The sequence below is a fragment of the Eschrichtius robustus genome, chromosome 5 (assembly GCF_028021215.1).
Source record: "Eschrichtius robustus isolate mEscRob2 chromosome 5, mEscRob2.pri, whole genome shotgun sequence".
Taxonomy (NCBI): Eukaryota; Metazoa; Chordata; class Mammalia; order Artiodactyla; family Eschrichtiidae; genus Eschrichtius; species Eschrichtius robustus.
The window spans coordinates 68,692,834-68,719,427 of record NC_090828.1 but is presented as its reverse complement, the minus strand read 5'-3'; the positions used below and the strand labels follow the sequence as shown (position 1 = coordinate 68,719,427).

The 26,594-nt window shown below is 37.4% G+C and overlaps 1 protein-coding gene across 4 annotated transcripts in view; it reads right to left on the bottom strand.

Annotated features, from left to right (window-relative positions):
* Positions 1-26,186, bottom strand: part of FIGN (fidgetin, microtubule severing factor) — a 116,677-nt gene extending 90,491 nt beyond the window's left edge. Inside the window, exons 1-2 of one of the 4 annotated variants that reach the window (XM_068544995.1) lie at positions 25,383-26,186; positions 24,440-24,609 (exon numbers count right to left, since the gene is read on the bottom strand). Coding sequence is in view for 2 of the 4 variants with exons in the window: in XM_068544993.1 (XP_068401094.1) it covers positions 24,440-24,464 (25 nt within the window). In the remaining 2 variants the exon portion in view is untranslated. Of the gene's footprint in view, positions 1-24,439; positions 24,610-24,877; positions 24,915-25,382 lie in introns of those variants that run through there. The other 3 variants (XM_068544993.1, XM_068544994.1, XM_068544996.1) reach the window with 3 other exon arrangements.
* Between the last annotated feature and the right edge of the window lie 408 nt (positions 26,187-26,594).

Here is a 26,594-nt window from a genome sequence, read left to right as displayed (position 1 = left end):
CCATTTCTCAAGAATAAGAGTCATCCATACAATTCTCCACAACTGAGAAATTCCAGCTTGGAGGTCTATGGTCCTTAGAAAGAAATATAAAGTAAGATTTAGCAAGGATACAAGCTACCCATTAGTGAAAAATATGAAGATTAAGCAACCTCTGGACTGTCCTTGGTTTATTTTGCTTTTTATTTTGGTAAGGCTAAATGACCTTCCTCTACAGGAAATAAATCTGTATGGAGCTGAAAATCATAGGCAATTAATGCACTGACCAACAAGAGAGTCCTCTGAAATTATGGTTTTTAGATGTACCAAATGCAGGTGGAAATGTGTTCGTGAAAAGCAAGGTAAAGCAAAACCCAGGCAGACTTGCACTACTGCTGTAGAACAGAACTGAGTTTAGTTCTGTGCAAGATCTCATGCTGCCTGTCTGTGACATAATAGTCTCAGCTAAATGAAAGGTTTTATTTAGCGCCAATTTTAACAAAACCCAATGTTTAACTTATGACACAACAGGGATTTGGAGGTCTTCCTCATCACCTTAAAAGGAAGTAAACCAGAATCCAGCATGAGATGAAGGTGCCATTTCATCTTGTACGGTTCCCACCCTCACCCCAGGTAATAACTTATTTACTGGTAAAATAAAGACCTATAGCGTTAGCTAAAGAGACACAATTACAAGCTTACAAGGAGTCAGTGTTCACCTGTACACCATGGTTTGTCTGACTACAAAGAACCATCCGTTTCAAATCTTTTCATTTCATACAAACTCTTTATTGCTTCACTAAAACTAAAATCTACACACTTGTGCATGTGCACGTGTGCACACACACACACAACGTGAGGAAAAAAGAGCATTCCGTTTTAACCACAGAGCAGCAATAAAATCAAATATCCTTTCTATACCAAAGGCATCGCCTGGATTAGAAGATACTTGCCGATTCTCAAAGCAAGTCCAGTTACCATAACAAATGTACATTTTACCAGCCTTGGAATTCTAATTGTGTTTAATACAGTTTCATGTTGCATCAAAGTACAAAATCAATACCGTTTGTCCAGCTCACAGGAAAAATGGAATCTATAAACGCCTCTTACTGAGTAATTAAACACCTATTATTGTCATGGGTAGTGAAACAATGAATATGATAAGATAAATTTTTGCAAGAAAATACTGCAGTGATTAATACCTCCCTGCGTATTAAATAAAAATGACTGCCTTTTGTGCAGAACTGCTGGCAGAAGAACGGGGACGTGAGAAGTAGTTGCCAGTGCCACAATAACAGGCTAACCTTGAACTGAACTCCTTTCCTCAAGAAATTAAATGCTGTAGCAGGACTTTAAATCCCCCCACTTAGAGCTCATTTGTGCGCCATGTAACCTGCAGTTCCTGAAAAGAACTCATTATCTTCAAAAGGAGAATCCCTTTATAATTTCTTTATGAATGTGTATATTGTTTCTACAAAAAAAGTATTTCAGGGTCCAAAAAGGATAAGAATATTAACAGTGTAAGCAAGGCAGAGACTTGTACCAATCAGATACCATTTCTACTTCCAGGAATTCAAGTGCAGAATGCAATCTGTTTTGGAAAACTGAACATTAGACTGAGAATGAGGTTAGAGGAAATGCGTATTTAGAAAAAGAGATTAATCTGTTAGACTGATGCTAACGGTCCTGCTTATTCTGTTGCTAGAGTTCCTGTATTTTTCTGGGTCTCTCTGTCTGTCTGTCTCTGTGGCATAGGTATGATACCCCTCATTCTACGCACACCCCCCATACACACACACACACACACACACTCCCCACCCACCGCATGGTTCCTCCATCATCCCTTTGCCTTTTTTTTAACTTAAGAATGATGTACCAGGAACAACTACAAAGTACAAAAGATGAATCTATGGATGTGACACTTGTAAAGGGTAACCCTATTTCACAAGTGAGATGGGACAAAAAAGAAAGAAAAAAGGCCACTGAAGCAATAACTGCTCACTGAATTACCATTAAATTGTAAGATTTACAATCCAACGTACAGTAAGTGCATATCTAATGGAGTTTGTCCTCTAAAAGAATATAAAGTGAATCTTTGCAGCATAAGATGTGTGTAGATGATGTATATTTCTTTTAATCCAGTTTTTTAATTAAAGACAAAAAAGAGTTCCAAACACACACAAAAAAAAACACGTTGATGCAACACCAGCAAAACCCCGAGGCAAACTTAGAAGCTTACCTAATTTTAAATGCACTTTATAGTAACTATTCTCATTTTCTATCAAACTGAATTCATTCCTCCAAAGACAAAAGTAAGACATATAATCAAATAAGTAGAGCAAAACAGAAGTCATGATATCTTTCACACAGCATTAATACATGAACAGTTAACCTTTTTGAATCGTGTGTTAAATTTAAAAAAAAATCCTGAATCCAAATGATTGGTTATAAATTGCTACATTTTTTTGCTGAAGGAAAAAAAATAAGACAGAGAGTTTGTTAGTAGTATTGAGTCATTTAATAAAGGCAAATAAGTTCGTATGTTGACAACATGGAGAGAATTCAAATATGATACTAATGTAATCCAATATCATCAATATTATGCCTATGTTCATTTTTATTAACACAAACAACCCCCAGAAAGGAATTTACTATTTTGGAGCAATATCACTTAAAATACTCTAATTAATTCTTTAATAACCATTAAAAGCAAATTCTAATCATCATTCTCTATGCTGCTTTCTAAAGGAAGCATTCATGAAATAACTCCCGTTTTCCACCTCACGACAAACTCTTAATAAAACCTATCATATCATGGATAATATTTTAGCAAAAGCTTTCTGGAAGAGGAAAATTGATATAAGGTAGCTTAAGTAATGTTATTAGATGATTTATTTTATTTAGATAAATAGGTCTTTTTTAAGCAGTATCTCAGAAGTCGCTGTCCTTGAATTAAGTAATACATAAAACTATTACGCCGATTTTGCAAACCTATGCTTTGCTCTTCTCACCTCTTCCCCACATGATCTGAATCTTATTTTAAAGGATTAACAAGTAACACATATGATCGGCAATGATATCCTTGTTCTTTTAAACCTTAGTGAATCAAGTTCGCTAAAGGTGAAATAGTGGAATTATCAGTACAAGTGGCTGTGTCATCAGAGCCTTCAGAAAGGTGCTGTATAGAAACGCCTAAATAAACAGCAGCATAAAGGATTTTATAGATGAGATATATACATACAGATCTCTCTTTCATACACACACACACAAACACACACACACACACACACACACACACAGAGCCTGCCTCTGGTTATTAAAAATATAAAACAGATTCACTACTGTATATAAACCAAAAGGTATTTGTAATCCCCCCCTCACATTAATTTGAACTTCAATGCTAGTTTAAATGATGCACCGTTTTCTGCCCCCTTTTGCCAAGATATGTGAAAGATCATCTTAAAAATCAGTTGGTTAAAGCCCCTCTCTATGCTACAGTGAGCCGGAGAATTTCCAGCATCTGATGAAGACCAGTGGACCACCTGATACTTTTTCAGCAGGGTGATAAAATTAAAGGATGGCTTTGATTTGCTTGAAGGATTACTTCCCTTACTTAATTGTTTAAAGTGCATGGTATTAACACAAAGAGGGGGGAAAGAAGAAAATTAAGGTGACTGTAGAGCCCAAGCTAATTGCAAGCTGATTAGATTGTGCCAAGCAAGAGCTCTCCCTCCGTTACATACCATCACCAGCTCTGGTCTTTTCCACCCTGCTGCTGCAGCAAACAAGCTGATTTGCTAACAAAGTGGTCAGCTCGGGCACTCGCACAGCAGCTCACGGGGTCCACAGACGGCTGCTCTCCATGCAGAGAATCTCGAGCTCCATTTTCCAATCTGATTACACGGCTCCTTGTTCCAGCAGCCTTAAACCTTCATGGCAGTTTACCAACATTTTCATCACTTTTTTCTTTTACAAAGCAAAAGAACTGATAAGCTCTCAGGTACCCAGGATCTCATAGTCAATGGCTGGCCAGCAGCCAGCATTCCCTCACCACACAACTGCTTCGGGCCACACTGCATAAAACAGACAGGATTTACCAAACAGCGCAGAACTATTTAAATTTTGCCATGTGTACAAGGAAGCAACATGTTTCTGTCCTTACAGACGTCGACTGTTGTGTCTAATCGCATCTAGGAAATACAGAGACCTAATAAGTGCCCTGCCTGCCCCCTCCTCCATAAAAAAGAGGCACTGCAAAGCAAACCAATGAACTTATGCCCATGAATTCACTATTCCCCTAACTGATGTGCTTGGGGACTCTGCCTGGTAAATGCAAAGCACTAATAACTGTTTTTAAAAGTCCCGGTCTGATTACCTGGACCAATTACCTCATTGACCGTGAAAATGATCCTAGTGACTTTTCACTAAAATCTAAAATTTTGTGGACTACACAAAACACCTGATTAGCATCTTAAAACTTTGGCAACGCCCTAGAACTTTAAAAAAGACACACCAAAAGATGGAGAAATGAAGCACTAAATCTGTCATCTGAAGCCACCTCATGAGAATTCATCTTACTCCCTTGAATTCCCAGAAATCACATCATGCAGTTCACAGGAGTATCTATGTAATACATTCACGTTCAGAAGTTTAAAACAATGACTGCTCTAACATTTCAAGTAGAAAACCTATGTGTAGACTCTTCCTCCTATGTAATATTTTTTAAATTCATTTTTACCTATAGCCCATAGGCCTAAAATGTAAAATAAACATGGGCCTAAAATGTGAGCTTTACAGTGAGATAATGTAAATGTTCACTTACTGTCTGCTTCCGTTCAACCAAAAAATAAACAAAAAACAATAACAGAGCCGCCTTCGGCCACGGTCAATAACTTTCTAACAAAGATGAGGAAAGGAAAAATGGCTTTTAATGGCTGCGGCTCTTCCTGGTTCGTTTTTGCATAATATTGATCAATAGTAAAGGGTTTGGAAGGGGAGGGGAGGGGGTGGAGAGGAGTCTACAGTTATGGGAAAAATGTCCAACTCAGCTCGCACAATGCCTCAGTATGCCAGCTCGCCAGTGCACTGACCCTCTCTGTATCTTGGAGTCATTAGCTGGAGTCCCAGCCCTGCCTCCAGGACGAGGGGATTTGAACTCACACACCGAAGTGGGGAGATTGGGGATTCTGAGCGTGCCAGACAGAAGGGTCATTCCTCTTCACTGATGAGGAGGACGCTTGTCCCCTGGGGAGGGGAAAACTGGATGAGTGACTGTCGCAAGATTCAGGCAATGGGCGTGCTGCTGACTCAGGAATGGACTCTGACGGCCACCCTGCTCAGTCCAGCCGCTCCGAGTGGGAGCGATTTTAGGGCAGCAGCATTGACAGGTACATGCAAAAGTTACGGGAGAATGGAAAAGAGAGGAAAGAGGGAAGGAAGGAGCAAATGCAACAGCAACTCCTTTTTGAGACATATGCACACAAGAAATAAACATTTTTCCTTAATGCAAAGTCGCCATTGCCCAACAGATAAAAGACGTGTTTGTGGATGGGCATATTTAGAACACCCACGGCATTTCTGAGTGGATTTTAAAAGAGGACGTGCATTTTAAAAACTGATCGACTAGGCTGACGTGTACACGTGCACATCCACAATACTGTAAAACTCTATAAACTCACAGAAAATATACACACCCACCCATATATATATTTGCATGTGGGTGGTATTCTGCATAAATGACTGTCAACTTAAAATGCCATTCTCTAATTTATATGCAAATTCTACCTCTGGTAAAATAAAAACATATTTTAAGCAGCTTATAGTGCCAACACATTAGTCCCATGAATGATTCCTAGTAAACTATTTATGCCAACTGTGGTGGGTTTTTTTTTTTTATTTATTGGATGGTGAACGAAACCACTTAAACTACAGTTGTCTGTATGAATCAGTAATTTTCATGTTTCTAATTAAAATGTAAACAGCGTAATGAAGACATCAAGTTTTTAGGCAAATGTCTCTTCCAGTGCCACTTGGGGTATGATAATTACTGGAGCAGATCTATGGATGCTTCTGAATCCCCTACAAGTCCAGATTAAAAGCATTACTGCTAAACCTGGCTTTTTACACGAGGGAATTGTGTACTCTAACCCATTCCCAGTTTGCTTACAGATGCACAATGGCACCACCTTTAAAACCTGGTCATTAAAAAAAATCAAAATGGAAAATAACAAACGAAGTAATTTATATTTAAAATGTTGATTATAAAACATTAACTGGCAATCAAAATGCCGGAGCCAGATCTACTCTGATTTGATTCCCTGCCATTAGCTTCTTGAAAAAAAAAAAAAGAAAAGAAAAAGAAAGAAAGAACAGAAAAACAGCAACCAAACAGTGTCTACCCTAAATTTCTAGAGCCCAGGTCTGGGTTGAGGGGTGAAGCAATAAACTGATTCCAGATTCAAAGATAACATTAACTTCCAAGATTTATTTTGTTTAAATGAACAGTTTAAATGAAGTAAGTTCACAAAACACAAAATAGTAAAATTTTAAAACAATATATAATCCATGGAGTAAAAATGTGTCATTTTCCCTTCTCATATTCAAGAATGTAAAAGTGCCTTTGATATGAAGCTGTAATCTGTTTTCATTTTTATTTCAGCATCTATTTCTCTCAAATTCGTCAAAATTCATCCTAAAGCAAATGACCTCTTACACATGCTGAAGAAATACATCACCTCTTCTGCCTACAACTGTTAATTGAACTTCTCTCTGAAGCCTATTTTTCCAAGTTAACCAGTGTGCTTGCTTTACATATTTACTACCTAGCACCTGAACAGTTCCTTTCTAAAAATATACATATATATATATAATTCTGTACCACTCCTCCCTCCATACACCCCTTAGAACTATTGCAGCCACACTTGTGGTTGAGTAGTTACAGCTGAAATCTGCAGTGATATGAAAAGTCTAAAATGTAGGATAAAAGGAGGATTCCTTCCCCCCCCATCCCACCCCCCTCCTCTGGACTCACAAAGTCCACAGACTGACTGATATGGCCACTTTTCATATTATTTTTACATAAATGCTAGACAAGCATGTTGCTAAGGTTGGCTGTGGAATTGAAAATGGATAAGAAATGTGAGTATGTATGGGGGAGTTACGTGAGGCAGAGAAAGAGAGCAATTTTTGCACTGTTATGTTTTATTACTAAAGTAATGCAGACAAACAAATGTATATCCACCATCCTGGGGTCAGAGGGAATGTTTAATCTAAAAGCGTTTTCTACCACTTTTCCATCTGAAAATATATCAGCCTTTTTTTTTTTTTCTGATTTGGGCATAGAGACATAGTATTTTGGGGTGGGGAGAGGGTGGGACATGGAGAGAGAGAGGATCTGAACAAGGCATATTTTGGTGACGTTTAAATTTTTTTTTAACACTCTGGGGGTTTTCTGAGGGAAAGAAAGCTGATTAAACAAGGCCAAGTGTTCTGTCAGCTTAAGGGTGATATCATAGTTGTGTTCAATATCAGAAGTGTTGCGAGTACAGGCATCATTTCTATTCGCTTTGTGCCAGAAAGGTAAACACCGGATTGCACTGTGGATTAAAACAATAAGAAATCCTTTTCCTCTCAGGCTTTCAAGGCTGTGTTAATCGGGTGTAATTTTTAATGAACACTAGCTGCTTGGTACTCATTCAAGACATTTCATTAGAAGGTTATTCATTTAAAAATCAACGTTTCAACCATATCAAGCTGTAACCTTTCTTGAAATGTAAATGAATGGTTTAAATGAGAAGATTAATAAAGAAGGGATGTTCCAATTCCAAGCATGGCATGCTATGTATTTTTAAATTTGTCTATGCCAGATGCTGTCAGTCAGAACAAAAAACTGTCCAAGCAGACAATCTGTGCGTCTGAATGTTGATCATGGTGGAAAGTACAGGGGGGGCGGGGGGAGAGTGTGTCAAGGATTCATGGTCCTTCATCTTTGCAGTAGAGCAAACACGTCTCTCAGTATAGCGACAGACAGCTGCTTCCACTTTCTAATGTGCCCTAACTTAGATCACTGAAAGAATTGTCAGCGCTCAGAGAAACACACAAAGATAACACAGCCAGCTGCCATGGAGGGGAAAACAGCACAGCTCAGAAGAAATGGGATTTGTTCCATTTGCATGATGCGGCCTCCCCTGGGCCCCTTTCTTTCAAATCCAAAGCACAAAAGACAACACTTAACATATTTGCTTAAAGATGACAACCTCATGTTGATTTCATTTGGATGTAACAGTGTCAGGATTACAGATATAAGAATATATTATATCTGTAACAGAGACTGACAAATGTACCCATCAGTGGAACTGTCTGATTCATCTGCTTATACAGCCATTTTACCATCCCAAGGGTGCCATCTAAGTAGTAACTTTAGAAGACTGAAGGTCTAATTTTATTACACCACATTTCAACCTACTAAACAATATTATTTCTAAAATAGATCATTTTTATTGGAAGTCTCCCTGATGAAAAATCCAGTAGACACCAGAGAATTTATGAACTGTATGGGTCCTTTGAACTCAATATACTGCCCATTTTAAACAACTTTTCTTGCTGTATGGCAAAATCCTAGTATCGAATAAGTGAAAGTTAGAGAGAACATGTATGTTTTGAATGTCTAAGTACATTGATATACTAAACAGATTTTATAGATATAGAGAGGGGAAGAGAAAGAAGCTGATTGATTATATGGACAACTATCAAATCAGGTCTTACCTGGTCCATTTGAATAAATTCTTTGTAACCACTTACTTCTGTCTATTCCATTACATGTCTTCCCTCAGTATAGCATGCACACTTCAGTAGCAACTATATGAATAATCATTGCCTGTCAATATCTTTTGGACATATACTCAATCTAATTTCCAGTATTCTTTAGGCAGGGGATAAGACCAGAGAATGATTTAAAGCTAAATTGGCTAGTCTCTATTCATTATAATACGTACAGCTTAGGAAAAAACATGATTCTGATCTGAAGCCTACATACTTTTACAAATCTTTATTCTGTATGGCTTTACGGATTCTGACTTTCTTTTTTAAGCAAATAAAAAGATAGAGGAAGATGTGACTGAACTGATTTATTTGCATCTACATTACTCCAAGTTACCCGATTGGAAATCTGGGGGTGAGAATGGAGACACAAGAAACAGGTAGAGAGGAAACCACTATTCTCTTCACACATGCAGTACACACACAGACACACATACACACACATACACATATAAATGCCCGGGCCACATTCAGCCCCAGAGCCCACCCAACTGACTTCCCATAATAAATGCTGGCTCCCTATGCTCTTGCTTTGTCCAAAGGAACGCTCTACTGCATGTTGCTATTTACTGGCAACAGTATAATTCACTCATTTGGTCTTGTTTTATAAAATAGAGTTAACTGCTATATGTGAAATTTCTGCACAGCAGATGGTTACCAATCATTATTTTCCATTTGTTTAGTTTCTAGTAAGAACAAGAGAAACTGTGGAGTAGTGATGCAAAGAAAACTAGCAGCCTGCATGATAACCCAACCAGTGCCAGAAGACACATTAAAAAAAATTACTTTTATCACATAGTAGATCAAGGCTAAATATAATTTTGAGGGATGGGGAGACGTTATTTCCCCCACCCTCATCCATAAAGGAAAATGCCATTTAATAATTTATTTCTTAGTATAAAATCCTCTAAGAATTAGCCTCTCTATTTTTTTTAAAGAGATCAAAGTTTCTAGAAGCAACTTATTATAACCATTAATGTTTGTCATCACCCACGCTGAGATCACTTTCCTTACCTCTAAGTGGCCCAGTTGTCCAACAGAAAATGGGAAATAGGAGCCATTTGTGGACAAGTGCACATGCACAGAAAATTAAGCTGTAAATATCCAGGCTGGGTTATTACTAGAATCTGGAAACATCTGGGGCTACAGAACAAGCCAAGCCCCATTTCCACAATGTCCAGGTAATTGCTTAAATGATTTATACCTTACTGTTTCTATTAAAAATGTCTTTAAAGAGAAACATTTGTAGGCTCCGTTCTGCAATAAAAACTGGTATCTGATTTCACTGGTACAAAATCTTGTGAAAGATGTTACATTTCTTCAAGGACATGTGCATGACACGAAACTGAACCCTGGACAAAGGTGGGAGTGCTAAAAGAAGGTGTGGTCAGTCAAAGAAAACAATCATATCAGGCAAGCAAATTTTAAGTGGCTTAATTTGTGATTAGTTTTTATTCTCATCCAAAGAATCCATTTTAAAAAATCCTCTTCATGCACATCTGACAAATATATCCAAGCCATTTTAGGGTGAACTATATACCTCAATATCCATTTTCAATTTCAATTTTAACTAATTCCTCATAAATCTTGTTTACTGAGTCTTCAACTGAATATCATGCCAAATCTATCACCTAAGGGACAAATAAGTACCACCTCCCAGATAGACCTGGGCCACTTAGTTAAGAATTTGGAGAGATTTAAATTGGCTCACTTAGATGGTGTCTGTATGGAGCTAACTGGCCCACTCAGAACGAAAGAGCTATCGATGCTGTCAGCTGCTTCATAGGTTTCTCTTCTGAATACACACACACACACACACACACACACACACACACACACAGACACACACACAAACACAGCTGTATTCACTTGAAATAATTTTGTTTTATTTCAGATTTTAAGCCAAGAGGACAATTATAGCTTCATATTCTTCAAGAACTGCCATGTCTAGACCTAACAAAAAATTCAGTGACTGACAGCTGTCAGCTATGCTTATGAAGACAAGAGAAAAAAAAAGAACAGCAACAAAATAAACTATCGACCACTGACTTTTAACCATGGCTCATCTTTAGTGACCACCAACTTACATTACTACCCTCTCTGGGGAATCACCCTATTTTTTTCTACAACTAAAGGAAAAATGGCTGATATTTTAGGTGTGAGGAATCTGCATGGATATTTTTATTTATTTACTTTAAAACCCCCCAACTTCCTGATTATAATCAGGTAGAATTTTAAACCTATGTCTTTTAAATCCTCCCTTGATTTAGTTTGGTTGTTGGCAAGCCACCATTATAATGGCTTTACAATTCAGATTCGTTACTCTCAATCTCATGGATTTCAACTTACAGTTAAGCAATTTTAACTTGCTTGAAGAGTACTGGTTTCCAGAAAACCAGAAACGCTAATTTAACAAAGGAACTAAATAGATTGTTGCAGTCAAACTGCAAAAATGCTCTTGCTACTTTTATCCTATTGCTTCACAATCTTTATTATTCTACCTCTAACGTACTATAGTTCTTTAGTACTGAAGCTCTTTGCTGAAGATGCAGTGTTTTCATGCAACTGACCAAACAACATTTGTCCACTGTGGCTCACTTAACAGTGCATCTTTGTAATAATTCAGGTTCAACAATCAGCATTGCAGATATTCTCTTCTACATGGAGTATATGAGATCAACCTAGATTTCAATATGAAGTAGTAAGACAGCATCTAGAACTTTTCAGATTTGAAGAGACCAAACTGGAAGAAAACCAGTGAGCTTTCAGTAAAGGTTATAGGTTTCCTTAGTAAAATTGTGTTTTTAGAAGAATGACAATAGAGCCTTTGTTTTTTCTGAGTTCTTTCATGAAGCAATGTGAACAAGTGCTTTTCTCTAGTACATCTATCTTTAGGTTCAAATACACAAATATAAAATAGAAACTTTGTAAAATATTGTTGACTAACACATTACAATTTCAACATTTGCTCAAACTAAATTTCCCTTAGAAAATTTGGTAATGCTATATGCTGTAACGTTAGTGACAGGTTTAAGAAAAAAACTGACCCTTCCACAAACACACAAACCGAGCGGGTGATGCATTTGAACCACTAGAAGACAGGGTCACTGGGTGTAACCCCAGCTAAATTGTTTACTGCCCAGTACTTAGTACAAAATAAATGAATAGTGTCAGACATTAAATACGAAACAAAAGTATGTCAATTAAAGTGTTAACCAAAGACATTCACAAACTAGAGTCAATGAAAGTTATCATATCAACTGTAGATCAGCTAGTTTGCATCTTACTTCTTATCACCTAAGTACCATCATGTTCCCAAGGAAATGTTTTGAGTACCACCAGGCACATATTTGCACACTGCCTATTTATCAGAGAAAGGACAAAATACAAAGAAATGCCTTTGGAGATGCTGATTTCCCATGTTCAACCGAAGGCTGAATAACCAAGTGTCAATCAACCCTATGTTGTCAAGAAGTTGATTTGGAAGTCTCCACATCTAATGTTTTATGATTCTATACCCTTGAATTTTTCTAACTACAAAAACAAAAGGAAAAAATATTTAAATATGTAAAACATAGTGATTTGAAGCCATGTGTTACTGCCTGTAGTCGAAATAGGTTACAGATTTTTGTTAAAGATATCATTATAATGTTCTGTTTTTATAAAATAGTTTAAATGCTCTCCTACCCAGAGATATAGGAGAAAATAGAATAAATGACTGTAAGCCCTTTCTTAGGTATATAATTATAAAACTATTCTTTCAGAAATGTAAGAAGATTGTAAAGTCTTTCTTTAGTATTTAAAGAATACAGAAATTTCAGTTTTAAATGAAATACACAATTTTAATATATCTGTTCTTTAAGTACTTTTAGAAGCATCTTCCAGTTTTTTAAAGTAAGATTAATAAAAGATGAACCAAGTGACAGTCTCCTACATTTCTATCGATTCATTTCACCAAACATTTATTGAACACCTATTATAGGTCCTGCTCTGTATACACATGTTGAGGAGATTAAAAATAAAAAATGAATCAGATGTAGTCTGCTCTCAGGAGTTTACAATTTCATAAACGAGAAACACAATTGCCCAGCAATCTACAGAGGAAGAAAAATGATGGCAAATGATTGAAAGGAGATTTGTTAAGTGATTAAGGAATATCAAGCAGACGTTGAAATGGATCCTCATTAGGGTGGCTCGGGAAGTTTTCATAGATGATGCAACATTTGAGCTAGATGTCAAAGTCCTGGTAGGTTTTCGACAGGTGGAGGAGAAGAGCATTCCAGGCAGTAAAAAGAAGACGAACAAAGATTAGTTAGGGCTAAAATAAAGAAAAGATGGAGTTGCTTCCAGTTTGATAAACATCCAACTTTCATACTGATCTATAATTCTGACATATTTTTAAAGAGATCTGAAGTCCCTAAATCCATTACTGCTTAAGTTAATCTGCTTGTCAGTCTATTTATATCTCTTACAGGGAGAAAGCACTGGCTAACTAATACTCATCAACTCTCAAGGTATTAGAATTGCTGACACATTTGCTTGTAACCAATTAGTAAGCATATTTAATGAATGGTTACCATCCCTCCTGAAGGGCTTAACAAAGTGATAAATGGTCCTTGAGCTCCCTTCATTATTTCCAAGACAATTTCTGGAGTTTCTTAAAGAGAAACAAAACATCACTCAGCCACTGGCCACCAGGAAGGTTCCAAGTGACTCAAGCTCCAGTCGATGACCAAGCAATCATGGATTATATAGAACTGGAAAATAATCTTAAGAGTCATTGGATGAACCCTCCTTTGAGGTTCAAAGAGGTTGAAGGACTTACCCAAGGTCACAAATATGATAGACTGTTGGCATCTGCTGCTGTCACCATTGTCACTTTCCTGAGGTACTCTTACCAGCATGGTGGCAATGTTCCTAAAATTCTTCATAGATTGTTGTTGAACTTTAGCCAGATAGTGAACTATCTCTAGTACATATCATGAGTACATTCAATTCTAAATAGATGTCTCTATTTTTGTGACTTCAAACCAGGAAGAATGAAGTTTTTAAAATTAAAACTTAAAGCAAAAAGTTTAAGAGCTCATGAAATGTATAAATTTTTGGTTCAGTGAAGTGATTCTCAATCTTAACTTTACATTAGAACCACTGGGGTAGAAAAAGAAAAAGAAATTGGTCATCCCCCAAAACTTCCATCTAACTGGTCTGAGGTGGGGCTTTGGCAAATTTTGTTTGGTTTGGTTTGGTTTTGGTCATTAACGTACAGCTAGCATTTACAGGGTAGATACAGAATTTATCATCAAACTATGCTCAAATCAAATTAAATCATATATCTACCTACTTTAATGATTTGGCTTCTATAATGGCAATAAATGCATTATTTCCCAAAAAGAAGTCTTAAAAAAGATATAGCCTAATCCTCAGTAGATGTTCTTCCATAACTTCATTTGAGACATAACCAAATTGAGTATGTGAGGGAGAAGAAAGAGTCTAAGAGTAATACGAATCATCTTCAAAGGCATGTGTATTTTTTACACTTTTTTCAAATTATAAGGAAGAAAAGGGGGTATAGTTCTTTTAATTTGGGTTATCACAAATCCCATATATCCAAGATTTGGTATAGAACTTGCCATTTTAAAAAAGAAGAATATACTTTGTTTAGATAGTGCTGTGTGCTAATTAATGTGCACTAGTCACTAATTCCTAACAAATGAGGTTTTCTCACATAATTATATGCGGATTTGATTTTTTAAATTGCCAACCTCATTTTTAGCAACAGCTACATGAAAACAGCCCTTACCCTTAGTTTCCTTAACAACATCCCTAATTTTTTTTGCCTTTAGCTATTTCCTCATTCCTACAAGTGGTCTTTCACCCTCTGTCCATGCCAAAAAATGCTGCTACACTTTCCTCCTAGTACACAGCCCAATAACCTCTTAATTAATTCAAGCTACCTCCTCATGATCTAAATATCATATTCCAGTGGCTCAAGTGAAATTTGATTTTCCAGCTGATCAAGTAATAAACAGCCCTACAGATAAATACTAGAAAGAAAAAAGAAAAAGAAAGAGAAAAAAATCTCAGCCCCCTCAAAACAGTACACAGGTATGGGTAAGAATGAATTCCAGGAGCAGGAAGATGGATGAGACAGCAAGGTTTCTGGTGAGTTTGCAAACAGCAAAACAGATAGAAAACCATTCCCGCACTGGCCTCAAGCACAAGGACATCTGCAAAGTTGGCTATTAGAATTTATAGATAAATATTTTGAAAATATGTATTTAGGTACACATGTGCATTACAATTATACACCAGCAACACCTCCTAGATTGTAGCTTAGTAGTAGTGGCATTTTGATATAGTAGCGTAGATTTCAAGGAAATGGAATTATATTGGGGTAAAATTGGGGATTTTTGCTCATCATTATAAACAAACCTATACCACAGGTTGTACTATTCTGAGTATTTTTAAAAATAAACAATACAAAATAGTTTCCTGTAAGGTCTTTTTAATTTGATGCTACAACAAAATAAAACAAGACACAAATCAAGAAACAAACAAAACAAGTATTAGTGCCTTGTATGCACTCATTGAGGACTTATTAAAAGAACATAGCATAATAAAGAACTTCCAATATTAGATTTTTTCCTAATACTTTTACAGCTTAAACATTATTGATAGAGATTTCACCCACAGTAAAAAAAAAAAAAAAAAGAAAGAAAAGAAAACAAAAACCAAACAAAAAATCCCAAAAGGGATTTTGCATACGTACAGATTTTTTCTCTCTAGAAAGATACTACTCAGTCTAAACACCTATTTCTGAATAAGATTATCTAGTCCTACTATCTTACCATCCATAAGTAAATTAGTTGATTAGTTGATTGGTACTCTTAGAATTACATAAAACATATTTTTCCAATTAGGGAACACTTACATTCTTAGTACATTTTAAATCTTCCCATAGAAGGAACAAGTGCTGTTCAATTCTGAGTACATTTAAAATCTTCCCATAGAAAGAACAAGTGCTGTAGGCGTATAAAGGTCCTTCTCGTTTGTCAGACAAGGACTCAGGCCAGGCAGGGTCCCAGTGTCTACATTTCGGTCATATCAGTATTCTCCTAAAAAAACGTTGCTTAATTTTCTGAATAATGCAAGCGAAGATCTCTCTTTAAAGAACGTGATACCAACACGATTGGAGTGGAACACCATGGTAAGAGGGGGTGGCGATTAGACCCATATTTTTTGTAAGTGGGGTCGAAAATTGACTCCAGATTTGTGACTCATGAACGGAAAGTCAGTTTTAATACAGATGTGCTTTAAAAAGTAAAAATGGCTATTATTCTTAACAAGTTACATATTGAGTATTATTCTTTAAAAATGACTCATAAAATATCTTTTTAAGAACTTAAAGTCATGATTATGTTCTACTCTTTTACTTCTGCTTGAATGTAATTTTTCATTTTCCAGGAAAGGACACATTTTCTAACTAACCCCGTTAACCTAATTACTCATAAAGAAATACCAAAAGCATCCCTGACATCAATACCTTCACAAAGAAATGTATCTGTGCACGTGTACAAGAGCATCTTCCATTTAGATAATCAAAACTGTAATTTTTACTTAAAAGACTCTTTTAGATCCATGTAATTCCTGGCAGTAAAATTTATCACAAGCACTTAAAGTGTGCAAACAGTAAGACTGTCCTATTCATATCCTTATTTCTTCACATATTTAAATCCAAAAGTATTAACTGTTAAGCTTAAAAGACTAATAGGACTCTGTTTATTTTATAGTATTTGTTTGATCTTAAATGCGTATTGTAATGAAAATGCCTTCAATCTTAAAGGAACCTTTTATCCTACTCAGAATAATTATCTTGTAAGATTAAAATCAGTGAATCATACCTAATTAAGATTTATAATTTAGCATCATTCAGGTATATGATCTAAGAGAAAGAGTTTATAATCTTAACTTCAATTTGAAATGGAAAGGGAGAAGAAGTGAATAAAAGGGAAATAAACAGCTGTTTGGGGCATAAGGATGTACTAATATTGCCACGTATTTACCCAGATTCCTAGTTTAAATCTTTTTTAAAGCTAAACAACTAATATGAAAACACAACATACTAAAGGATAGGAGTAAGGTGGGAAAAGATGGTTCCCAAATTAAATTATACTACTAGAAGTTGTAGATAGGTTATACAACATAGAATATTTAAACATATGCATTGTGGCTAACTACCTCTTAAAAAAATTCAAGTTTACAATGTCTTTAATGCAAAAGATTTCTAAACTGTGGGGTGAATTTATAATTAAATGGGACACTGTTGTAATAGTTATTTCCAATCCTTTCATTAAAGTACATGTCAACTGAGAGAGCAATGCCTTGGTATTACACAGGGCAAAGATTTTCCTTCTTAGAAGGTCTCATATATAGGATTTCTCTCCACCAAGACTAACGAGGCATTCAAAATAAGTTAGGTTTTTCTCTTTCTTCAGAAATATCTTTAAAGCTCCCTCCCCCCCATCAGTCTTGGATTACATAAAAGAATAGTTACTTTTCGAGCTCTTTGATATTGTTCTTCCTGGCAGAGTCATCTGATGTGGGAAATATCTTTTGAAAATAAATGGTGCAACTTCAAGTACACTCAGATCCATTACTTGCTGGACATTACATCGTATCTGAAAAAGCCGCTTGACTTCAAAATTTAGTTTTAGGGATCTCAATATGAAGCTTGATCTCATTGAGAAGTATCTTGGGAAGCAACCATGTAAACGTTTTATCCACCCATCAAGTAGACTGTTCAAACCAAGGCGGAAAGGAGCCACAGATGGTGACTACATTTTTCAGGGGGAAGGGGATTGTTCTGGTTTAAGTTCAGAAACGAAGTTCACCGTTTGAATATAACATCCTGCAAAGTTAATGTTACTGCAAGAGTTACTTTTCATATTTAACACAGCTGTCACCACATGTTTATACAGCTACAATGCCACTTCCTAATGTCAAAATATCAATATTGCTGCTACTATAACAAGGTAATTATTTTTGTGTTTGCCCATCTTCCCTGACTCAATGAGTTGTGCTTTTATTTCTCAATGGTCAGAATTTTCTATATTTTTAGATAACTTAAGATTCTACATTAAAAATATTTATTTCACTTGTGCCTGAAACTTAGGTGGCATAGCGGTACAAAGCAACAGAGAAACTCTCAGGCTCTTATTTCAAATCTTACTAAAATCCTCCCACCCTAATCGTTCTGTGCCCGGGGAATACATATTTAAGTATGTACCTGCCTGCAAACAATTACAAAACAGAGTTGCTTTTAAGAATGTCTGCACAAAAATTCAGGTGATATATGGGAGCACATCAGGCAAAAGCCAACGTAAGATAAAGGCAAAGATTTCAGTCACCAGTTCACGTATAGAAAGAGCAGAAGATACCTAATGGTCCATTTTCCCACCGAGGCTCTTACTCAACAACCACTAGCATCTCTTTAGGCAGAGGCACGTGGAATCACTGTGGACTGGTCAGTCTCCACGTAGGAAACCCAGTGACTTCCACAAGGTTTGTGGGTAATGAAGGCAGGGCCTGCTTCATTGCCCTGCGACCTGGACAGGCCCATAGGTCTCCCACAGAGAAGGGCCCTGCACTGGGTTTAATCTTCTGCTCTTGCTGTCTTGAACTCTTAATAATTTTTGAACAAGGTGCCCCACATTTTAATTTTGCACCAAGCCCAGAAATTATGTAGCCAGCCCTAGGTGAAGGTGACAATGTGTGTTGACGGTAAGGATCATAAATCAGAAGAATTGTAAAAAGTTTACAGCAACATCTGGAAACCCATGGCTGTACATTATACTACTTTAAAATTATTATTTTGAATGTTACTGTTTCCATGAATAATATTTCCTAAAACCAAAGCATGAAAGTAGAGGTCACTCATTCTCAGATGGGTTTACTGTCATAAGTATATGGCATTTAATCAATTGTCAGTTGCTTAAAAAGCATCCAATTGACATAAGGCAAACATTAGATGGGGGGGGAGGTGTGTGTTTGTTTTTGTTTTTTTTTTGATGAGTAAAGTAAAATTCAGTTTCTGTTCTCTTGCCTGCAATATATCCACAAGTGGAATGGAATAAATGTATAAATTACCAGCCGAAATAAAAACTCATAAGCAAGGAACTGGGTAAAGGTATTCTCAATGTTAAGATATTGGGGAAAAGAAAACATACATTTTATAAGTATTTTACATGATGTTTTCTACAGTAAGGAAATGCTTTTTGTAAGTTATAAATCACTTACTCATATGAAAATAAGAACAAAATCCTAACAAGAAGCAAACTTTCCAATCTTACTTTAAAAATGCTTTGTAAAAAAAGATTTCCCAACTAAAAAGTATAAATACTTAAGCCAGGTTGCAGGGTAAAAAAAGTTTAACCTTGGGCCTTCATATGATAAATCATGCATTTCTACTTTCAAGATGTATCAGTTTCAAAAATAATTGCAAGCAGTAATGCTGTCAATGCTTTGTGAAAGTCATAGTAGCTCAAATATAAGCAAACATATCCATTTATACATATACTCAACATAAATACTTCTGCACTGAAATTCTCCTTTGAATTCACTGCTTCTAGTATACTCTGAAAGCACAGCCCACCATATGCAATGTTAAGCACAGTGTCAATATTCAAGTAACAAGACAACAAGCAGATTTGTTGCATAAAGTATGTAAATATTATTAACAGAAACTGCCATATGATATCTCATGTCTGGATGGTTCCTGATCACCTATCTCTTCTGCCTCCTCAGTCTCCTAACTAACACTGTCGTCAACAGGTACGGAGCACTCGTGTGCTGTGCTGAGGCAGAGCTCCTGAGCTGGCAGCTGTGCTGCTGCCCTGAGGAAGCTTTGCATACCCACCTGCTTTTGATTTGCTTCCAACTTATCAGTACAATTTATTTTTATCATATTCTTGCCTACCTTTTATTTCCACTATCTGCATTTCTTGCAGTAAGCATCCCTCAAGTACAACTGCCATTTAAATGATAACATCAAAAATATCAAAAGGATCAGTAATCAGCAATCATGTTTCAAAGCAGCTAGGCTTGAAATTTCTACCATAAGTTAAATGAAAAAGCTGATAAAAGTTCAAGTTTAGGGGAAAAAAAGGAAGAAAATTACAAAATCCAACCATGACAAGCACTTGCTAAACAGACATTTATTTGCAGTCTTTAAAAAAAAAGTCGTTCATTTTAATAGATTTTTTAAAAAATTAGCTATAATCTGTTATGTGTGTGAGACAGAAAGAGAAAGAGTTAATTGAAAGGTGGAATAATTTTTGGACTTGAAGTCTTCCAAGTAGTACCCCAAAAAATTTCTAAGTTCAATTGATTTTAAAACATTAACTCTTGTATATCTCCAAAGAGACACTTATATTACATTTTTTTAATTGAAAGAAAAAAATTGCATTGTTTTCTGTGCCACTTGTTTATTCTAGTTTATCAGTGACCAAAGATTAAAAAGCAGATATGCTGATTAATCATGTCTTATCGATCAGTAGCATACTTCAGTATTTCACACAAATGTCTGCAGAACAATTTCTCCCAGTCAAAAATTTATAAATCGATTTAAATTCCTGGTAATTAAAATTATTAGCTCTACAAAAATAAATGTACTTTACAAGTGAAGCACATGAAATTTGTACTCAAGAATATCAAAAGCAAAACAGCAAACATTTCTATCAAACCAAGGTTCTAAGAACAAACTAGAAAGTACAAAACATAAAAGCCTGCAATTGTTTCAAATACACCTAGCAATTCTGCTGATTTTGGACCATTAAAACTGATTACTTAATTAGGCAATCATTCAAGGCATCCAAACACTCACAGCCAAAAACAGGGAATTATTAGCATAGCCGTCTTCACCTTGAGATGAAAATTCTGAAAAATGTTGCAGACACTTAAACTTTACGCATGGGGATCTGTCCCCATGCGTAAACTAAGCAAAATACTAAATTCTAAAAGGTGACATGCCAAAGCTCAGGAAAAAAAGAATTTACCTCTAATTATACTGCTCATGTGTTTTTTTTTTCAGGTGGCTAATATTTTAAACTACCTTAGAAACGTCAAGTTATAATACAGATGGTCTCTAGATTCTTGGAAGTACTACTCCCTTTCTCCCCTCTGGTCATACTCTTGGACTAGCTAAAAGTAATTAACAAAAATTTTGCTCTCTTGTATGACTATCAGAAGTACCAGCCTCCAAAGTTCCTGCCTGACATGAATAAAAACAACAGAAAGATTTTCTATTTATGGTTAAAAAAAAAAGTACTGGAAACTCAACCGCAGGAGTCTTTAATATAACTGAGGAAAAAACTCTGTTTTCACTCAGAGACATTTTTAAGAATTTCACTGATTCGGTGCAGTCAGGAAAAAGAAAAATATTCCATTTTCAAAAAAGACGGTTCCTGAAATAATTCTAAAGTGACCCTATAAACTGTCTTTTTAGGAGAAGAAAAAAGAAAGTCAACTCACACATACAGCTTCCAAACAGAAGTCTTACCCTCTTCCAGGAAAACAACAATGAGACTTTATTACCCTGCTATGATTCTTTCATTTCAGACATGATTAATTAGCAAGTATTACACTTCCCAAAACTCCCACCACACTCTTTGTGATCCATCAGCCTAGTTGTTGATAGACCCATGTGAAATAGCAAGTAGCCACCAGCAGTAAAAGACAAGTATCCAAAAACTCTATTTCAAAGAAGGAACAACTCTCTCCTAGCTTTGCCTCCCAAAATGAAACAAGCTGCTTTTAACTGCTTTCACACAAAAAAATTTTTTTCTCAAGTTGGTCATTTTCTTAATAATACCGTTTAAAATTCAAATAATGCATGCAACATATTCAATATTTAAGAATACATGGCATATTTAATCTGCTACCTACCTATATTTTTAAGCTGAAATTCTGAAAGACTTGTGAGTTCCTATAGTTTATATTGATAATGATCCACATGCACAGTTAATAAACAATAAAGATGATGCGAGCAAGCATGTTTTGGGAAATGGTTTTCATAGGAAAAAATATTTCTTCCCCCACTAAAAGCTATTATGTCACACATGTAATGAAGATGCGAAACAGAAATACAGGACTAAAAGACAACACGAAGAGAAGAGAGCCACTATACAATCTGAGTGAATGAAAACTCTGATTCTCTGTATATTGTTCTAAAACACTGTTTCAACATAATTTTCCCTTTAAAACAATCATTTTCAAAATGTCCATGTGAACCAAGAATCTGGCCATAACTGAATGTACTATAAATATGTATTTGAACAACTGTCAATTTATAAAGGCTGGGGTTTCCTCTTAAACCTTTCAACTGTTATGTCCAAAAAACTTCACACATAGTACAATACTAATAAATAGATCTTGTTGGTCCCAGGAAACATTTTTAAAAATCTATTCTGGTCAAAATATCCTTGCTTTTTTTTTCTGTTGTATTAAATTTAGGATCAAAAACATCAAAGCAGCTTCCACCTCAGACCTAACTTTTAGAGGATCAATGTGACAAGGCAGTCCCTGATAGATGTTTCTCTTGATAAACGACTTGTTCAAAAGAGACATTGTAGCTTTCATTTCCTGACCACAACACACTTTTAATTTGCAACAGCAGAGCTGCCAGAGTGTGAACCCTTGCCCACTTTCCAGCCTTTTAGGTTTGTAGCTCTGGTTCCTATAGGCCACGCATTTGAGACAAACAAAATCTAAAAATAATCAGAGTAATAGAATTACAAAACAGGAGCCACTTATGCCACTCTATACATATGCACAAGTGTCTACTTTATAGATTACATATAAACTTTGCCTCTGCAGAATTCTAGTATATAAAAACAAGCTTCCTGAATGAATATCACTTGCACAACTGGGCATTTAAACACAGAGGGAAATAAATTATGTGACTATTATTTAATAGTAAGCAGAGACTGGGGGGGGTAATTTATACACTTAAATCTGCTGTTAAATGTTGTGAATTATATGATTGCCTACCCCAACGTGTTTTTTACATATTACTGCAATAATTACTATTACTACTACCCAGAAATCACATTTAAGTATCAATACGGTGAACAGTCAAACCATCCAATTTCTGTTCTCAGCACATTGTCCGAGCTCCGATTTAAAATTTATAAATGTAATATCCTCCTCATCACAGGCAGCAGCCCAATCTGCTCTGAATATATATTACAGCTTTAACATCACAGAGGGAAATCGCCCATCTGGCAATCCCATTCGCTCCAACAGCTCCGGGGGAAAAAAGCTGTGCTCTCTCCTCCTTAAAACATTTCTCAGGGCAAATTATGTGCATCTAAAATAAACAGTCTTCTTATTGATCGCTTCAAAGTCAACAAGTTCCAAATGCAAAATTCAATCAAATCCTTCCTATCATGTAAGAGCGGTGTGTGTTTAGCTCAACAGTCACCAGAGTCCAACCAGAAGTGTCTGTCGCGCATCGGCTCTTATAGTCCCTTTCGTTGTATTCACATTTGTGTTATGAGAGAGCAGTAACCACGGCCACATTACAGACCCCTGGCAGCTATCCCCACTGCTATTTCTTTCTTTCATATTCTCCCTTTCCTCCTTTCTCTCTTTTCAGGGTGAATGCATGGTGGTGGGGTATAATACGTAACAAAAACAAAAACAAAAAAAATTTTTAAGTGGACATATCCTTTGGTTATGCAAAATACTTTTAAACATCTTTTTGTTGTTTCTCCCTCCTAGTCTTAATTGAATATCACAAAGTGTACACACGGTCACAAGAGCTATTGAAAACCCCCTCTCACTCCATTTATCTGACCTCTTTTTTTTTTTTTTTGGTAAAGAAAGAGGAAAGAGAGATTTCAAACAAAGTCAATTTCAGTGCCTGCTTATTTAATTCTGTCACAGGTTAAAAGTAAAAAGCGCTGACAGGCAGACAAGTGAATGGCAAGGAAAAAAACAAAACAAAACCCTACCACTGTTCCTTAAAAGGCCTTAAGGACTTTAAGCAATCAAAATACATTTTTTATTTTCATGTAAAAGATATCCCTTCACTCACCCACCCCCCAAAAAAAAAACCACACTCAGAAGAAGTGATTACTCCACAAAGTGCAATCATTGAGAGAGCAGAGAGTCAAATTGCATTAATAGATGGAGAAAAAAAAATTTCATCCACTTCTGTGTGTGTACATATATACATACACTTTCATTAGTAAGCAGTCTTTCCCCGCACTCCCGCCCTCTCCCCTCTCCAACCCAGCCCCCTCCTCAAAAAAACTGCACACTGAGTTTAACTAATTTACATACCATTTGACTTCAGCGGTTATATAGTGCATTACTAGTAACATGCAACTTTGGGATTACAGCTAAAACCGATAAAGGTGGACTCCAGCAATCTATTCATCAAAACTGAAATATACAAACAAGCGATAGCAAAAGCAAACAAGCATTTTGACAGATTAAAATATACATTATACATATATATATTTTAAAAGGAATTATATATCATGAGCAGCTCCTTCCCAAGCAGAGCCTTCAGTGGTTTTATCATGCTATTTAATTTGTCTTTCCTATTTAGATGCAAAGGAAGTAAATTCCAAAACTGACATACCATAAACACTGGTGCTACTGATCATTTCTTGCTGGCAGCACAAAAAGCTGAATTGGATTTCTCACAAGCAGGAATTCCAAAGGTTGCTTTTCATTAAAGCCACTTTTCCTCTCAGCTATCAAATGTCACTGCCTTGAAACGTGGGCCCTTTCGTCAGGTATTCATTTAACCTACATGCATATAATTAAGGGGGAAAGCAACATCAACAAAAAGGGGATCTCAGATCACAGGAGAAGAAAGAAAGGAAAAAAAGCACATGACCAGGAATGCAAGTCCATGTCAATTTCACTCACTCCCATTGAAACTAACAAGAGCTCCGGGGAGGACGGTAATAGGATCAGTGGATTGTATATACCATTAAATTATACATCTTTCTCTCCCGTTCCTTGCCAACAATACGCCCACCACGCTGTACCCCCTCCAAGATGATGTGCTTACATTTTTCTGCAACCGATCTTCTGACATATTCACGTTCCTCCAGCCACGAGATTGTAATTTAACCTCAACTTTTTGTGTGTGCAAGATTCTTATTTACACTTCTTATTTACTTAGAAGTTAGTTCCCGAAGAAAGTCTAGCCCCACCCTATGGCTCCGCTTTCTTATTTTTTATATTCGAAGTAAAAAAGATAGTAATAAGTAAGCCCAATATAGCGGAAAACGAGGTTCTTGCAATCGCGAACTCTTAATCCCACACTATTGTTACAATGATTAAGCAGCAAAAATATGCATTATAATGTTTCAGGGCGACTTTGTACAGAGAAATTAGACAGCTGGTTGGCGTACAGAATAGAAACGAGTGCAAATTAAATTTAATGTTTACGGCACAACTCGAAGATCTCTTTTCATTACGGTCTTGGATTTATTTATATTCTTTAAAAATTAAACAAACAAAAACAAAAACAAATTTAAACAGCTGGTGGAAAACTACGAAGCTCCTCTTACCTGAACGCGCGGAGCGAAAACCCGATAGGTTAGCGTAGCATCGATCCGATGTGTTTGCTGATGAATGGAAGCTAGGGTTAAGTGAAGGTGCCTATGATTTGAAATCATTCCAAGTTTTTGAAGGGAAGACGGACTGCAGCCTCTGCCATGTTGGAATTTCAAACCCAAAACAGCTGCTTGGAAGGAGCCAGCATGCCAGAGGCTGGGCGCAGGCGCAGAGCGCCGCCGAGCCAAATTCAAATCACTTTCACACTAAGAGCCAAAGATCAGTTTTCAAAGGAGAGAGGGAGAAAGAGACGGAGGCTGCCGCGAGGGAGAGAAGACGGGAGGCAGTGGCGAGAGGCGGGCATTGGAGAGAGACGGGCAGCGGCAGGACCGGGAGGGAGAGGGAGAGGCGCACGGAGCCCGCGGAGCTGGAGGGGGAGAAAGGAGGCGGGAGGCGAGCGGCGAGCGAGCTAGAGACGCGCCAGAGATTCATGGGCAGGGAGGGCTCAATGGCCGCGCCGCGCCGGCCGGCCGGCCGCTCGGGTCATGTTACACGGCCGGGGCCGCGGCGGCCGCCCAGCCTCGCCAACGCGCTCACGCGGCCCGGAGGGGGCCCCGAGGTCATGATTACGAGCGCGGGGACCGGGAGCTCTGGCGGCCCGCACTCTCAGGCGGCCCGACCTGGGGAAAGGGGAGCGACGCCTCGGGAGGGAAGGGGCCTTTCTTTCCCACGCGTGACCGGCCGGCCCTGGCGCTCCTAACCCGCCTTAAAGGGCTCTCCGGCACGCCGCCCCTCCCCGCCCGCTCCAGGCCCTCTCGACAGCTGCGGCCGGTTCAGCCTTCCCCACCCCCAAGACTCGCGCACAGGACGGGATCTGGCCCAGAGAGCCGGGACCTCGCCCGCGCTCTCCCCTGGGCCCCCAGCACCAGCCAGAAAATGACTTTATCTGCCAAGAGGAGGCAACTTCGGGGCGGGGGGGGGCGGGAATCCGAATTAACCCAGCTCCCCTACCCCGCTGCCCTGTGAATCAATAAAATCCGGAGTGGCTAGGTGTGCGGTCCACTCTTCCGCTCTCTGGCTCCCCTCCCTACCTCCCCCAGGCGGCTCGGGCAGGGGAAAGCAGCGCCCGGGGGCCCCTGGGGCGCGCGGCTGGTGCGCAGGCACAGACGTTAGGCTTCTGCTTTCCCAGCCCCCTTCTATGGAGCAATCTAGGGACCCAGGAGTGG